At 34.9% G+C, this 18,090-nt stretch overlaps 1 protein-coding gene across 4 annotated transcripts in view; it reads left to right on the top strand.

Annotated features, from left to right (window-relative positions):
• LOC145293168 (doublecortin domain-containing protein 1-like) overlaps positions 1-18,090 on the top strand; it is a 562,737-nt gene that overhangs the window by 100,355 nt on the left and 444,292 nt on the right. For all 4 annotated transcript variants that reach the window (XM_080139630.1, XM_080139632.1, XM_080139631.1 and 1 more), the window contains exon 2: positions 15,721-15,874. In XM_080139630.1, the coding sequence (XP_079995756.1) occupies positions 15,723-15,874 (152 nt within the window). In that variant the 5' untranslated portion in view covers positions 15,721-15,722. The remainder of the gene's footprint in view (positions 1-15,720; positions 15,875-18,090) is intronic.

The raw sequence follows: 18,090 nt of genomic DNA, 5'->3' as shown, positions 1-18,090 counted from the left end.
AATCCTTTGAATTTTCATAATTTGTGCATTTATTCTTTTTGCTGACTGTTATTCTCATCTTCATAGTTGTTGTTGTTTCATCACATTTCGGCCAACTCATCATCTGGCCCATGGTGCAGTGAACAGAGGCGTTGAGTCTATAATTCCAGGTGAGTATTGTTTGAAAATAGCGGTTTCAATCTTACCCAAACATTCCAGAAGATTAGTTGGCCAAAACATGATGAGACAACAACGATGGAAGGCAGTAATTACTGGAGATAAGTTACAAGTACTCAGCATTCCTATCTCATCATGATTAATCACTGGAAGAAGGGAAAAGGATGAGTTGGCCGAAACGTGGTGAAACAGCAATATATATATATATATATATATATATATATATATATATATATATATATATATATATATATAAATGTAATTCTTGGTTCGTTCTTTATTAATAGTCTAAATAACCACTGGACCGATTGCTTCGATATTTTGGTATAATTCTATTCTTCGTTTATTTTTGCCCGTACTTAAATAATGGATATTAGATTTCTATTTTAGTCACCTAAATGATTTAGTGTGAAAGGAGATTAGGAATTTATATCCAAACCTAAATATTATTTTTGCTTTAAAAAATAACATTAATACACTAAGTTAAGGAAAATTTGCATAGAATGCTCTGCTTTACGGTTGTTGTAAAAATGGAACGGAAATTTAAATTTCGTCCCCTTTTAAATTCGGTACATTTTTACATTACGTCCAACTCATTGTTCACATTCGACATGTCAACTTTTATAGGTTTTTGGGTATGTTGACAAGGTTAGGGGTGTCTATTCCAAAAGCCGTTCTTAACATGGGGAGGTTGGGGGTGTCTATTCCGAGAGCCGTTTTTAACATGGGGAGATTGGTGTGTTTATTTGTTGTAAACATACCCGACAACCTATAAATATCGACATTTCCAATGTGAACGGTAAGTTGGACTTATGTAAAAAATAACAAAAAGATATACCAAACTGACTTTTTTCGTTTAAAAATGGAATTATTCCCCTTTCGTTAATAACTTTTTTTTTTTTAAATATTTTGTGTTTTGTATATATAAAGTACAATTGTTGAATGTTATTCTTTTAATTATATTCGTTTGGGGGGGGGGGACACAATTAAAAAAAAAGATTAAAATGGAGCGAAATTTAAGTTTCCGTTCCATTTTTACAACAACCGTAAAACAGCACATACTCAGCAAGTTTTATCATAAGTTATAAACATCTAGATCTACTTACATTATATTAAAAACCGAGTGACCCATAAAAATCTGGTAGCTGAGTGTCAGATCTACCTAAAATATTAAAAAAAAGGAAAAAATAAAATCTCTCCCAAACATGCTGGCAATAATTTGGTTTCGTCCTTCCGTTGAGTGTTTCCAATAAGGGGGATTGATTTACTAGGATTTGTATTAGAAGCTGAGCACTTTTTAAAATTATTTAATTGTTGAATTTGCATTTTGGCTAAATTTGTTAGTTTGCAATCACTGATAGCCCACTCAAAAAATTGAACAAAAGACGAAATTAAAAAGAATGGTACTCGCGCAGAATTTGACCCCCCCCCCCCCGGATTCCAATTATGGTTAGGGTTCGATCGGCAATCACTGGATTCAACCGAGCGTTGTTCAAAAGTTGAACCACTAAATCAACATTTTATTTATTTTATTGCATAATTAATTAATTAATGACGGGAGTATTTTTTCTGTTTATTTTCTTAACATCTGTTGACAAAAAAATAATTTGTACATTCTCTTGAAAAAAAAAATCAAACTTTTCTCTACTTTCTGTCGCTTGCGTGACATTGCTGTCCGAACTTTCACTTTCTGGTTACCACTTGACGCGTCTTCTCTCCACTCCAAAACAAACTTCTCCAACTTTAACTTTTCTCTCCCCGAATCCGACTTTTCTCTTCTACAAATACAACTTCTCTGCTCGCAATCTAACTTCAGAATGCCTTCCTTCCCCAAATCACTCCTCTTTTATCTCCAATCAGGAGCATCTCATTTGCATACCTCGTGGTCACCCTGTAGGCATATAAAGAAACAGGGCAACCATTTTTGTTTCTTTCTTCTTCATTATGAACACGAGGTAAGCCACACAAAAACGCGGTCGGTCGTTTTTGTTTCTTTTTTCTTCATTTACACCACACGCCCCCCTGATCTTCGAGATCAATAGGATACTTTGTAATCCTCCATCCAAGCAGGCCGCCTCCTCTCCCGTCGAGGCCTCTGGGGGACAACTTCTCGGGGGTTAACGTTTTCAGGTTCACTACAACGCGGGCCTAAGTCAGGTCGAGCAGCATCATTTGCTTCTCGGTGGCCCTCGATTTCTTCTTCTTCACTGCCCTCACTGCATACCGGCAATGTCACACGACGCAGGTCTAAGATATGCCGGGGAACGCCATTCACCATCACATTGTTCTTCGACTGCAATCCTGTTACGACCCCTCTTTTCCAACGAGTGGTACACTGTGCATTGGGGGGTTTCACCCACACCTCTTCACCTACTTTGATAGTGGCTTCTTCACTCTCAATTCCTGCTGTTTTGTTGCACGGATGCCACCACTTATATGTGAAAACGGCCCTATGAGCCACAGTTGTCTCATCTTGTTTGGTCTTCGGTGAAATGTTATACCAAAACACCGCCTCTATGGGTGATACGTTGCTTTTTTCCGCAGCGGCTTTAATGGTGCGATGATTCCTCTCCACTATTCCGTTGCCACTCGGCCGATACGCTGCTCTGAAAAATTGCCTTACTCCCCACTTATCGCACACCCCTTTAAAGGCTTCTGATCGGAAAGCGGGGCCATTGTCCATTAAGAGTTCCTCAACCGGCCCTCTCTCCAAAAATATCTCCTCGATGACCCCTCCGATCGCCCATGCAGCTTCTGCCCTGATCTCTCTCCAGATGGCAAACCTTCCCGGTCCACAGTCGACCATCGACAGATACAATTTGTGGCGATAGTGTGTCACATCAATGGCCAATCGCTTCCAGTCCTCCGCAACGTGTAGCTCTCCTGCTTCGTGTCTGGACGGTCCAGGGTCAATTGATTGGCACTCTCGACAGTTCTCCACCACCTCCCTAACCTCCTCCTTGGTGGTCTCCGGGTAAACCTCTCTGGCTAGGAATAACGTTCGTTCTCGACCAAAGTGGTGCATTTCGTGTGACTCTTTGACTTCTTCCCCTGCACAGCATACCGAGGAGACCTCCTTTCCCTCCTGCAGCCAGGCCTTCTTCACGCGTGTCATCGAATCCGCCTTGTTTTTTTCTGACGGGACCAACACAACAGATACTCTCAACTGGAATTCCGCTATCAGGTCGGTGAGCGCTCCGAGTCTGCGCTTGATCAGCATTTCCGCAGCACCCCTGGTCTTAACTCTCTTATCGCCAGTTACTGCCGACCGAATCCACGACGCTACCGTTGCCGAATCGGTTTTGACTTCAATTATTTTCAATCCCCATTTCAGGGCCAGATTGATTCCTTTTATAGCGGCATCTAGTTCTGCTACATTGATATGGGAGAAGTCGTTGTTTTTTCTTAGCCACGCCGCATCCTCCACAGTTACACCTCCTATCTCTAGTACGACGCCCAATGCCAGGTTACTGGCATCGCACCAAACCACACCCGCGTCTTCGCCGCTGACATACCATTTCCCTTTCACTGGGTCCTCATTCCTCACTCTCGCAATGACTTCTTGCAGCATGTTCATGACCTCCTTCGTCACACGGCCTTCCCAGCCATCAGTGCCTATTTGTCGTTTAATAAAGCTGCATGCTATCCTGAGCCAGCCAGTGATAGGATAGTGCCCGACCAGCCTCCCGCAGACTGAGAAGAGTTCTCGCCTCGTCAGCTCAGATCCGACTTCGGGTATTGCATTCCCTTGTTCGAAGACAAGGCTTTCTTTTCCATCTCACCTTAGTTTCAACCCCAGCACCGCTCCTCCATCTAGGGCCTCCGCCGGTTTTGCGGTTAACCCATACTTCTCGACATGGCTTCTTACTTTCTCTGCTGTCACCTCTGCCTCCTCCACCAGGATGTCATCAATGTACGAGCTAGTGGCCTCCTCCACTGTACAGTCTTTGCTCAGCACTGTCTTCAGCACGGCAGTCATAATTTTGGGGGCTGAACTCAGCCCAAAGCCTAACCTCATCAGACAATACACCCGCCCCTTGTACCGGACCAGTTGGTACTGCCAGAGTTTTTCATCTACATGGATCTGCAGATATGCCGATTTCAGATCGACAATCTTAGTGGCCCGCCCCATTCTTCTCCATTTCCTCATGACCTCCTCACATACGTCGATCCCCGTTCCAGTGTGGCAGGCTATGTGTCTGTTCAATTCCCTAAAATCCAGCACGGGCCTAATCTTGTTTTTGGTAGGCTGAACAACCGCCAGTAGTGGCAACACTCCTTTTTCTTCCCCTGTCCACGGTTTCAGAATTCCTTCTTTTATCCACCTCTCCACTTCTTTCTCGAATCCTTTTCTTATTTCTCCTCGCAGGGTGTTTTCATAGCAGCCCACCTTATTCTGTAGTTCTGGGGGCCCGGAGATCCATTTCCATTCCACCGTCCACCTCACGCCATCAAACTTCGCCAGGAAATCTTTGTCCTCAATGCAGCAAACCTCCGGTTTTGGGGTTCTGACGGTTCTATCACCTTCCACTACTGCCATCCCCACTGCGCCGAGACGTCCAAACGTCACTTGGCCTCCTCTTAACGTAGCGCCCCCCAGTCGGTTAATTGCACTCATACCTATAATCACGTCGACACCACCGACCAGATGATTTAACACTAGGGCTTGCAGTCCAATGGGCACCCCTTGCACCATTACTTCCGCTGTCGTCTCTCCTAGGCATTTCACATCCCTGCCATCCACGGTCCTAATAATCCTGGTTCCGCTCCATGACCTCGCGACATTCCTTGCTAACAGCGTTGTAGTGCAGCCTGTGTCGACAAGGGCTATGGCTCTCTTCCCATTGACTACCACCGGTAACCGAGGCAATGTTCCATCATGCGCCATTTCACCACAGAAGGGGTAACCACTGGCGCAATAGCTCCCCTTCACTCGTTTCCCTGGTCCCGTGCAGCAACACAATAGCGGCTAATATGCCCCACTTGTCCACATCGGTAGCACGTGATCCCCGGTCTTGACTCTTTGCAGTCCTTGATCAGATGAGGACCCTGGCACCGGAAACACTTGATGGCAGGTCTCCCCTCCTGTCGCCTTGCCGGCTGCCTCTCATTCAAGTGAGGCCTCATGCACATATTTCCACTCACAGCTGCAGCCACGATTGGGCTTTTAACATTTTTCACTAGGACTCTGGCGTGGACCAAGAGATCGTCCACTTCCATAGAATGGATCCCCGTGATTCTCTGCATGTTTGCAGAGATTTCCTCTGGGAAGCCGTTCACTAGGTACAGCTTTACCGTCATCTCCAGGCTCCTCCCCACATAACCAGCCAACCCTGCCAGTCTCCTGATCTCTGCCGCAAAGACGTCAACGGACTCGCCAGTCCACCTCAAACTTGACAGCTTGCCAAGTGCTTCAAATGGGCCCTCCGCGAAGGCCAATTTCAGCCTTTGCTCCACTAAGGCAAGGTCTTCCTTGTCTTCATCTCGCATCTGCTGGTAAATCGTGAGGGCTTCCCCCTCTAAGTATAGCGGCAGCAGGGTGACCACATCTTCTATCTTTTGCAGCTTCGCCACCATTTTTAATTTCTCCAGCCACTTAATCAGGTCACCCTCCCCAGTAAAGGGTCTCAACATCTGAGTGCTCAGTCTCCACTCAGCCATGTTAATTTGCTTGATGCGCCGAAATAGCTTGTCGCTTGCGTGACACTGCTGTCCAAACTTTCACTTTCTGGTTACCACTTGACACGTCTTCTCTCCACTCCAAAACGAACTTCTCCAACTTTAACTTTTCTCTCCCCGAATCCGACTTTTCTCTTCTACAAATACAACTTCTCTGCTTGCAATCTAACTTCAGAATGCCTTCCTTCCCCAAATCACTCTTCTTTTATCTCCAATCAGGAGCATCTCATTTGCATACCTCGTGGTCACCCTGTAGGCATATAAACAAACAGGGCAGCCATTTTTGTTTCTTTCTTCTTCATTATGAACACGAGGTAAGCCACACAAAAACGCGGTCGGTCGTTTTTGTTTCTTTTTTCTTCATTTACACCACACTTTCACCTAACTATTTACGGTGTTCATATAAAGTATTCATGTGTTCTTTTTATAATAAACATTCCGTTTGCAAAAAGAAACGTTTACTGCTAACTTTCTTTAAAAAAAAAGTTTTCCTAAAAAAAACTAAAAAAACTTTCATCTAACAATTCATGGTAAAAAATGAACCTTTTTTGTGGAAAAAAAACAACTTTTCTTGATAAAAAAATGCAAAATATATATTAAAAGTAAATAAACAATACAAAATGCAATTTTTCTTGAGGAATGTGTTCCATTTTAACAAACAGAGCCACAGCAACGCGTGGCCAGGTACAGCTAGTATATATATATATATATATATATATATATATATATATATATATATATATATATATATATATATATATATATATATATATATATACCTTATTAATATTAATATTTTTTTAACTAAAATTTTAATATATTAAAATTCCGTTAATGTTCATATACCAATAAAATCCAAATCACTTAATTAAGCTTCATGATTATCATTTTCATAATCAAGCATGCATTTAATATTTTCGTAAAAATCAAGAGAATAAAATATAAAATGAGAACATCATATTGTGTATTTTCTTATGCATTACAATTAAATATTCCAAAATAGCTACTCTTCAGACGGCAAAACACACTAGTTATACATATATGAATACATTCATAATCTCGATTTTAAGAGATCAAGCAGTTGGACCTACCTCTACACCACTCTAATATTTTCTTTTTGATTTTTTTATTTATTCGATAGCCTCCAAATTTAGTAATCGCCCCATTTTCATATCTCTACTTTTGAAATGATATTTCAACCAATATTTCAATGTTTTGATATTAATTTAATCTTTTGTTCTTTCAATTTAATAATTATTTCTTTCCCCAATTTATTTATTTAATTGATTTTTTTTCCCCAAATATTAATCTACACCTTCAAATTCTAGTTTCAATTTAAATGTTCCACTATTCCTTCCTCAATCTACCATAGTTTCGTTTAAAATTTGTTTATATGTTACGATCTACTAATTGATTTTTGATATTTCAAGAAGGAACTGTAATTAAAAGGTTAATTTAAATAGTAATAATGAAAATTTATCTTCATCCCATACTGGTTATGTCAATTTTAAATCTATCTTTTCAATTCTTATCATTATCTAAATATTTAATTTTTTTATCTTTCCTCTCCATTATCATTGATAATATCTTTACATTCTAAGGGAGATAACTCTATTTTGTCAATATTTATTTATTTACCAATTTATTGAAATTCCATGTATTCATATTATAATATTTTGACTTTAGTATTTATTAATCACTTTTGTTTCATTTTAAACTCATAATTCTAACATTATCTTCTTTATAACAATCTCAGTTTAATTTCTCACTTAGTTTTCTTCAAATTTATATTTTGATTAAATTTATTTTAACCCATCCTAATCTGTTTGTCTCTATATTTTGTAGTTACTTTATGTTAGATTTTTTTTCATTCTTGTTATTAAAATTAGAATTACTTCCATTTCTCCTATTTAGGTTATAATTATTTTAGTTTCTATATGTTAAGTTGATGATCTAATTGCACCATTTTAAAATCTTAGTATTAAAGTTAACATTCTCTTTCCACACTTACATTTCACCCTCAACATAATCTGTAAATTTTTCCTTTTGTAAATTGATTTTAATTAGGTTTTAAGCGTGATAACAGGAATTTATTTCTATGAAAATAGCTTTGTATCACATCTTTTTGTTCAAAATTTCCTCTTTAAAATTCACTATGTGGTACACCTCAAGTAAACATAGATTACATTTTTTTTATTTACTCGGTTTATACTTTCTAACTTTATCTACTTATATATTTTAATCCAAATTCTTTTTTATTCTTACATAGTTCCCTAACTGTTAAGTTTGCAGGTTGAAACAAATAGCGTAGAAAGCAATACAAATGACGACTCAACAAACAAAGGTAGATCAAATAAGAAGTGTATTAGGAAAAGGTATATTTACAGGGTATTTACATAATGGTATCAAATAAGAGAGTCTTTGCTGGAGAAACATATCTGCTCTCGGCGGCCTTCGGTGGCTTCTGGTGAACACACACTCAGACTAACTGAGTCTTCCTATTTATGTGTAATTACTATTCACATATGCAAATGAATGTGTGCCACCACAACACTAACCTAATCACCTTATGCAGTTGTGTTTCTCTTCTTATTTTTAATAATTATTTTTGTTCTATCTTTATTTCTATCATTATCCCCATCTCTATTTGGTTCATTTTAGGTCCAATTTTAAATGATGCAACATGGTTTCGGTATCTGTCCTTAAAAAACATTCAGTTCTCCCAAGGCATATCTTTATACTATTATCCACCTTAACTTCGCATTTGTATACAATTTCAGAAATTAAGAAATTGCCCTCCAATGGACATTCGTTAGGTATTCTACAGTTAGATTTTCTCTCCAAATTTAGTTCACCTGATTCAATCCTATTATTATACACTATTTTGTTTATTTTACCATTATTAGAACTGTGTTCTTATTAATTATTTTACTTAACCTATTTTCTGGGAGGAAATTCTTATCAATTATTTTGTTAAACTCACTAAGGATATTATTTTGAATGTGTTCACTTAAATGAGGATTAAACCAGACTTGTTTTTTTGCATCTATTTTGCTTATTTTTAATAGCATTATTACTATCAGGTTGGTTAAAAAAATAATGTCGTTTTTATATATATAGTTGAAGTCAAAAAACGACATTATTTTTGCACAAGCCCAATATTATATGCTTTTTCATTATTTTTAATTTCATTAATATATAATAATAATAATAATAATAATAATAATAATAATAATAATAATAATAATAATAATAATAATCAGAAAACTCTTATTTTATGAATATGAAATGCACCTATTAAAGGTAACAAAGTCATAATGTAATTATTTAAATTAAACAAATTGAACATTTTTAAGTATATTCAAGTATTACACATTTTAAGTGTCTTAATATTTGCTTATGTTTTGGCAGACCATCAAAAAATCTTTAATGGTCAACAAAGGACGACTACTGTTACATTTAAATATACTTAGATTATGATGATGTTTGTAAAGGGTGTTTTTGTTAGAGGTGCGAACTTTAACTTCAAATAAATCACAGAAAAATATTTTGTATTATAGTTTAATTATTAGCATTTAGAATTTAAATACAATTTCAGTCATATGCTCCCCACCTCTCGCAGCTTACGCATATATTCCGCCATCTAGAAGTCCAATTTTCGTAAACTATATGCATTAAATTAGGCTGTATTTAGGCACTAATGTGTCGAATGTTGTCTTCCAAGTGGTCTATTGTGCCTGGTTTATCAGCGTAGATATGATACTTTAGATATCCACAAAGAAAACAATTTAATGAGGTTAAATTACATGGGTGAGGTGGCCAGTTGACAGGTTCATTTTGTGAAATTAATCGTTCATTAAGTGTCAAATTGAACTCAAAATAACCGATAGTTGCCAAATCTGCAATTAAAGAAAGTAAATTTGTCAATTTAAACTTTAAAAAAGCATCCTATATATATTTTAGTTTGAAAAAGATTTGACCATGAATTTCAGATACGAGATGAATCGATGGAAGCCAATAGATCCATTTTATATTTTTCTTTTTTTCTTCTCGTTATTAATAAGATTTACAGTTTCTAGGCGCATACTAAACACCTGTCTGCTTCTGCTGCCATCTTAAATCAAAATTCTGCTGCTGAAAGAGATCGCTAATAACATTCTTTGCTGCTTAAATCGATAAATAGACAAGAAATAATCGAACTAATTTTGTTACCACAATTTTATTTGCTCCTCTTCAATATCCAATCATGAAATGTTTGTCTTTTATATATTAATCAATGATTCAGCTTCGATTTTTCTTTTTTTTTGCATTCTAAGTTTTATTTGTTTGTATATTTGTCTAAAACTAAAACAGTTTATTCTTCATGCAAACCTATAGATACTCAACCTTGCGTTTTGCCAACAGGAGATGAGGAATGAAGTAAAAAACAAAACCATAACTCTTGATAAAAAGAAAAATCTCTTACAAATCTTTGTTTTATGAATGTGAAGCGCATTGCATGTAATATTAAAACAGATAATCTTGCTTTCTTGTTTGTTTGTACATTGATTGTCTTAAATGGTAAGCGGAACAGTAAATGAAACAAGAATTGGTGGGAGAAGAGGAATAGAGGAGTAGGAGGATTAAGAGCAGCAACATAAGAGGATGACATAAATAAATTCTTTCCAATTACTTCTCACAGGACTAATTCTCTACAGACTACAGCATAGTCGTCTTCAAATCTAATGCCAACAAATACTTGTCATAAGCTGTTCCATATAGCTATTCACATTTTGTTAATTTTATTCATTTCCAATTCTCTCATAATATTCTTCATCATCCAATTCAGAATGTGCCCATTTTATCAACCCTAAAACTCGAGTGGCTTTTGACCTTGATTAGTAGTAACTCATCAGTAAAAATAAAAGACGTGATACTGTATTTCAAAAACATCCATATGTTCATTTATTCATTTAAAAAATGGGAGAGATAATTCCGGAAACCTTCAGAAAGGAACTCAAAAACTTATTACTTTTTTTATTGACTTGCATTATTTTTAATGTTGGAGGATGAGTCTTCTTACTGCTTCAGTTGCTTGGAGACTTGGTAGAAAGTACCAGTCAAAAATCCGTTCTTGACAATCAACCCAACAGGTGATGGGCCATTTATGTTGCTCAGTTTTATTACTTGTTGCCTGAGGCGCCCCTACCTGGGAATGCTGATGAGAATGCCCAGGCAATTTTTGCGAGGCCAGAGTGCTCCTTCTTTAGGGGCGCTAGATGGACATTTCCACATTCCGAACTTGTGTCACATCTTGCTGAGGTTGGCAGCATGTTAATATCCACTTTTTTTATTGACTGACTCCGACTTCCTACCGCTACCGGAAATGCATTGCATGCTTTAAACATTTTCCATTGTTTGCGATTTACTTGAAGGTAAAATGGAAACTATCTTTATGAATGTTTGAAAATAGCACTTTGAATAGAAATAGAAAGGCTTTCAAAAAGAGAATTCAAATGAAACGATGAAATAAATCATAAAATAAAAGCTTTGTTATTTTATGATTGATGAATTAAAAACGGATCTGACAACTTCTGAAGCGAAATGATAAGTTTACAATGATTAATTTTATATTCTTGTTTTTCTTTTTCTTTTGTATATATCAGTGAAAGAATCTGGAATTGGATGCAAAATAACTTATCGTGTCTCTTCATTTTTTAAAAACATTATTTTGATTTAATCATGTTATGAAGTCAGTTTTAATTTTTTTACTCCGAAAATTTGCTTAAAAAACCACACAATAACTATCCATTATAATCTCCCAAATCACATCATCAAATACATTCTCTTAGCCTCCAATTACAAAACCCAACAATACAGATGCAAACACTAAACAAACCTCTATCAAAATGCACACATGTGAGGGTTCAATAGATATCCATTTCACACACATACAAGCCGAACAAGAACATTTTTTTCAACAAGGAAGGGTTTGTGTGTGTAACGGTAAAATATCTTATTTTCTTAGCATTTTTTTCATACTTTCGATTTTTCCTATTTATTTATTACTCGCTTTTATTTTAGTTAATTTTATTTAATTAATCATTTTGTATAACTTTTAAATAGTTTCCTCCGTCAAAATGATACCCTTTCTAGTAGAAACATAGCCCATAATTCTACTAGCCTCTCTCACAACAAAGCAAAATTAGATGAAAATGCTTTACATAAAAATCCAGAAGACAACACTGAAGATGTGTTTGATACATTCGAATAATTCTTGTTTCTCTTTGCAGATACTTGTGAGAATTTAGGAAACGACATAGATACATATGAATAATCACATGGACGCATCTATCGATCCACCAACTAGAGCCACCTAACATTAACAAAAATCTTCAATTGTGCAAGAGCGTATATAATTTTATTCAATGGACACTACACATGATGATTAAAATAATGTATAATATCGATTAGAGAGAGAGAGAGAGAGAGAGAGAGAGAGAGAGAGAGAGAGAGAGAGAGAGAGAGAGAGAGAGAGAAATAAAAAAGGAATACACCGAGTTACATGTTCATCAATATATATATATATATATATATATATATATATATATATATATATATATATATATATATACTTTCTTTTTAGATCCTGTCTCCCCCTTTACACGTAAATATGATGTAGTACTATATATATATATATATATATATATATATATATATATATATATATATATACATATATACACATATATATATACACACATATATATATATATATATATATATATGTATATATGTGTATATATGTATATATATATATATATATATATATATATATATATATAGTACTACATCATATTTACGTGTAAAGGGGGAGACAGGATCTAAAAAGAAAGTATATACATTAAAATGTGATCGTCCATTATGTCAATTATATTAATTTATTAATTATTTTATTTTATTTTATTTATAGTGCGTAATGAGTTTCAAGTAGAGTTTCAATATTATTAGTAAATTCCTAGTTCAGTAGGTAAGTTGTGTAGAATAGGAACCCTAGATTAAAAAGAAGAAAAAAAAATTACGTATAAAATAAATGGTTAACGTGTAAATAAATTAGTATCCGTATAATATTACTTTTGTAAATTCTAACGTTACAAAGATTACGTGTGAAATAGGCGATTAAAATATAAAAATAAAATAAATTAAATAAATTAGGCTCGATGAGGTGACCATTAAAACCTACGTTAAACGATTATGAAAAGTATACTAATGGTAAGATAACTACATTACAATTAAAGATAAATAAAAAATAAGAAATAAATATCTTTAGTTAAAAATTTAACCTATTAGGTATAGGGTATGGTTATTTGATGGTAAAATACAAATATTTAAAATAATTAACGTTTAGAATGGTTTCATGTATAGAAAAAAATTAATTATGAGAAAGGGCGGGGGGAACTGGAAAAAAAAAACTATGAAAATATTATTTACAAACTTAGGCGTTTTATAATTTTTTAAGCGTATGTATCTGAAAATGCTTGCAGGAGATGGCCGATTCTTGTTTTATATTTAAAAGTTTGTCACGGTCTTTAAAATTAGTAATCTCCATTTTCTCATGCAGTCATAAGAAACAAGGTGACTGCAAAGAGTAACATGCTTTAGCCTTTTTTATTATTTTCCAATGTATTCGAGGCGTTTTGTTTTCTCTAATTAGCTTCCAATAGTGTATAGATAAGGAAGTATCTTTTTCGTAAGTTAGGTTATTCAACGATCTTTTATGCCCGTAGTATCTTCCTTTGAACGTTAATTTTGTACTCCCAATATAAAATTTTTCATCATTAGGGTTTTCGTCTGGGAATATTTTAGCTAGATACACTACCGAAGGTGTTAGACACATTTTGTTTACGGGACGTAAATATGATGTAGTACTAGTTATAAATTGGAAATTTTTGAGTTTAAACAGCAAGAGATGTCTTTGGCCTGACGAAGCGATTCCCTTGCCGGGTTTTCGCCGAAACATGTATGCCTATATGTAGCCATTTGGTTGGATACTAAATTAACTTATTTTGGCTCTGTCTAAACATTGAGCACTCTTTTGGTAGACACACTTAATAATTACTACCAATACAATATATATATATATAATATAAAGCTGAACGTCTGTGAACGTCTGTGTGTGTGTGTGTGTCTGGTCATAAATAGGCTCCTATATGGTTGACTTTTATAGAAAGCTGATCACATATAATGATAGAAGATGTATTGAGACACAGGAATGAGTATGTTTGATCTGGAATAATGATGATTCATTAAAATTGTGGGGTCTGCGTTCACGCCTGATCCACAAAGTATGGAAATAAAAAATTAAAAAAAAAACGTTTAGAATGGAAATAGGTACAAACTTTAATAAAGACTTTTCATATCTATCTGCGTAAGTATACTTTGATAATTATGTTTCAGTTTGAAGAAATATGGTATAATAAAATTATGGGGTGTTCATTCGCGCCTGACCTCCATAGAATGGAGATATGTCACATTGGAGTTTCACTCTATATAATCTACTTCTATATAATTTTACAAAAAAAAAAAAATACATAATATTTTGGTTTCTTGACTAATAAGTCAATCATTTAAAGAGTGAATTATTTTGTGACCCTTTGAAATTTGAAAAAATTCGAAAGTATTTAAATTATTAGTAGAAAATTATTTTTTGGTTTTACAATTTTTAGCCAATCTTCATGTATCAAAATTTGAAAGACTTGAAAGCTGTTTAAATCCATAATTTGGTTCAATAATAATAATAATAATTAAGCTTAGCTTTAAAAATCTTGTTAAAAAAATTAATGATTCATTTAAAAAATCAAAATGTATTATAAAAAGCAGAACAAAAATACAAGTAAATGACTCCTAGGTAACGCCGAGCAAGTATAGTTGATATTCAATACAGTTGACCATCAGGCAACACCGGGTAAATTTACTAATAAAAATAGAAGAATTAATGTAGTATGTATATCATCTGAATGCAACATCATTTTCATACATTTTTAAATAACAATACAATATTTATTGAATGAAAGAATGCATTTTTTTTCTGACATTATCATCCAAGTCATTAATTTGATCCCTGATGACTCCAAATGAATGAGATGTTGGGAAGTTTTTAATGGTGTATTTACTTCACAGAACAAAGGGAGAGAATTTTTCACATGTGTAGAGCAAATCCGCTTCCTGCAATTAATCATAATAACATTTTGAGCAAATATTTCTGCTTTACACAACAAAAGGGTTTAAGAAATGCAAAAAAGTCGTGTTTCCTGTTTTATAAATAAGTTGTAATTTTATGCCTACTGCAGCATAAATCCAGTTAGAGGCAAATATTTAATCAATCACGATCAGCAGAAACGAGGTGGTCTTCTCGTTTTTAGACGGGGTAGGGTTGGGGAATATTACTGAAGTATTCATCAAGATGCAGTTTATTTTATAAAGGTATCCTAACATCTGTTTGGTTCGTTCTTATCACGCATGGTTACTTGTGGTCATACCCTCTTATGCAATAGTTTTAATAGATAATGCTCTCCTCTTCTCTCTAAGGAAAAATGAAAATATCGACCCAAATAAAGGATATAATAGGGAGAGCGTTTTATTTTTTAATTTGTAAAATAAATCTGCTTTCCTTAATTAATGGAAATAAAATTTTGATCAAATGTCTGCTTTATGCAAAAAAAAAAAAATAATAAAGTAAAAGTAAAAATAGAGATTTTGATGTTTTCTTTAGTTTTTTTTTGTTTTTTTTAAATTATTGAGTTTTCATTTTATTCATATATTTTATATATCCTCACACAGACATCTCTCATATTAGTATAGGCTATTATATAGTATATTATGCTGACCTTTTGTCCTGTTTTTCAGGTATGATGGCAGAAACTAAAAACCATGCAACACCTCAATTTAAGGAATTAAGACAGAAAAAGATACCAAATTCTAAGATGCGCAGCTATGAGGATTTGCTGGTGTCTGAATACTTAGAGCAATTACAAAATAAACAACCTCAAAGGAAAACAAGGTACGTTCATTTCTTATTTATCACCCACTAAAGAAGTTGGCCATTAAGTCAATTCCAATTTATTGTTATACTAAACGCAGAACCAATTTGTATGAATAAGTTACTAATTTTGTTTACTCACTATTGTTTTTTGTTGACATTGGTTATCCCAGAATCAGGTACTCACAAAAGGAATCACGTGAAGGTTGCCAGCATCTAAAGTAAAAATTCAATGACCAGTTTTTGAGTCTTGTCGGATCCATGGAATCACTTTGACTAAGAATGTTGGCTGTTATTACTCGTATGAGGAATTGCTTCTAACAGAGAAGCCAACATTCCTATTTTCTTCCTCACAAGGGCAGAGTTAAACACAATGTCAGTCTTAATGTGGAGAAAAAGCAGCACTCAGGATTGAACATGAATAAAAATTGTCTCAGTTTAGAAAGATTTTTTCCACTAACTGAGCACAGAAAAGATGAAGTCTAGCATTTGAACAGATACTACACTTTGCAATGTCAAGAAAACAGAATGAAGTAATCAGTTATATTATTTTTTTTTTTTTTTTAATCCTTTGAGATGAGGTTTCATAATTTGTGTATTTATTTTTTTGCAGACTGTTATCTTCATTTTCATAGTTGCTTCACCACTTTTCGGCTAATACACTGCCCTTTTTTTTTCAGGTGGTTAATCGTAAGAGGATAAGAATGCTGAGTCTTGTAGCTGCATCCCCAGTAATTACTGCCTTCCATAGCTGTTGTTGTTTCATCACATTTTGATTAACTCATCCTTTGGCCTGCTTTGGGTAGAATCGAAACCACTATCTTGAGACAATGCTCACCTGGAACCGTAAAGACTCAACGCCTCTATCTACTGCTCTACAGGCCTCGAAAATGCAATTCAATCCTACCCAAAGCAGGCCAGAGGATGAGTTGGCCAAAACGTGGTAAGACAACAACTATAGAAGGCAGTAATTACTGGGGATACAATTATAAGACTCAGCATTCCTGTTGTGATTAACCACCTGGAAAAATCAAACGATGTATTTGCCAAAACGTAGTTAAGCAACAGCAACAAATACGAAGATGAGGATAACAATCTGCAAAAAAATGTTCACACAAAATAATGAAAATGGTATTTCAAACTTAAGCTTGAAAGGCCCAAGGAAAGCGAATAACTTCAAAAGTTGGAGTGCTGCTGCCACATGCTCAGAGCACTATTTGTTTGCTTGACAGAGTTCAAAATCTACTTTGTAATCTAGTGAGAGGGAGTTATCTCTTCTATTTTCTACAACCCATTTTTCACAAAATGGACGTTATTATTTTTTCTCGTAAAACTTTTACAGCAATAACTCACCTCTCTACCACAACTGCAAAGTATTTTCCTTTCTTCCTTCATGCGCTAACATCAAATGCAATTTCTTGGCAACATTCGGCCAAGATCATAGTGTAGTATCTGTTCTGATGCTGCACTTCACCTTTTCTGACCTCGATCAGTGGAGGAGAAATCCTTCTAGACTGAGGCAATTCTTATGAGGCAGTTCCTGTCCAGAGTGCCTCTTTTTGAGGAGCTGGATTTCCCCACATTAAAAACCACCCTTGTGTCTAACTCTTCCCTCACAGGGAGGCAAGTAAATAGGAACATCAAATGCAATTTCCATGAACATAGTTTTTTTCCGAGAACTTCTCACCTGTGAGAAACGTTACCATAGGATTCTTTTCCTGCAGACGACAATAGTGTAAAATCTAATATCAATAATGTAATAGACCGTCCTTATCTTCTCTTCTCTTCTCTCTCTATATAAATAAAATGAACTCATTTTTTCCCGTCTGATTTTGACATTAATAGGATTAAAAATCAAGATATTTCATGCAAATATAATATGCACAAACGGCAGAACAATATCTGAGGCTTATTATTTCTCAAATTCCTCGATAATCTTAGATTTCTATACTTTTTCTGCTGAGAAGTCACGGCCAAAATCGGTTAAGATCAATGGAAGTGGTAAAATATTTTCTCTCTAATAAATTCCTCCTCCCCCTGCCACCACTTAACACCGTTTGGGGATCGTTCACAAGGAACAGTTGAGAAGAGAACACCGGTTTGGCTTCGTAGTTCTTTCATGTGAAGTTATTTAAAATCACTAAACTAAGCTGCAGTGCTCTGTGGCGTAGTGGTTAGCGTGCTGGACAATTCACATTATATTTTCACGTTCGCGCCGACCTACCGTAGTCGTTTTT

This window comes from Euprymna scolopes, chromosome 14, assembly GCF_053919585.1.
Source record: "Euprymna scolopes isolate OS-2025 chromosome 14, ASM5391958v1, whole genome shotgun sequence".
NCBI lineage: Eukaryota > Metazoa > Mollusca > Cephalopoda > Sepiida > Sepiolidae > Euprymna > Euprymna scolopes.
This window is presented reverse-complemented; position numbering and strand designations above follow the sequence as displayed.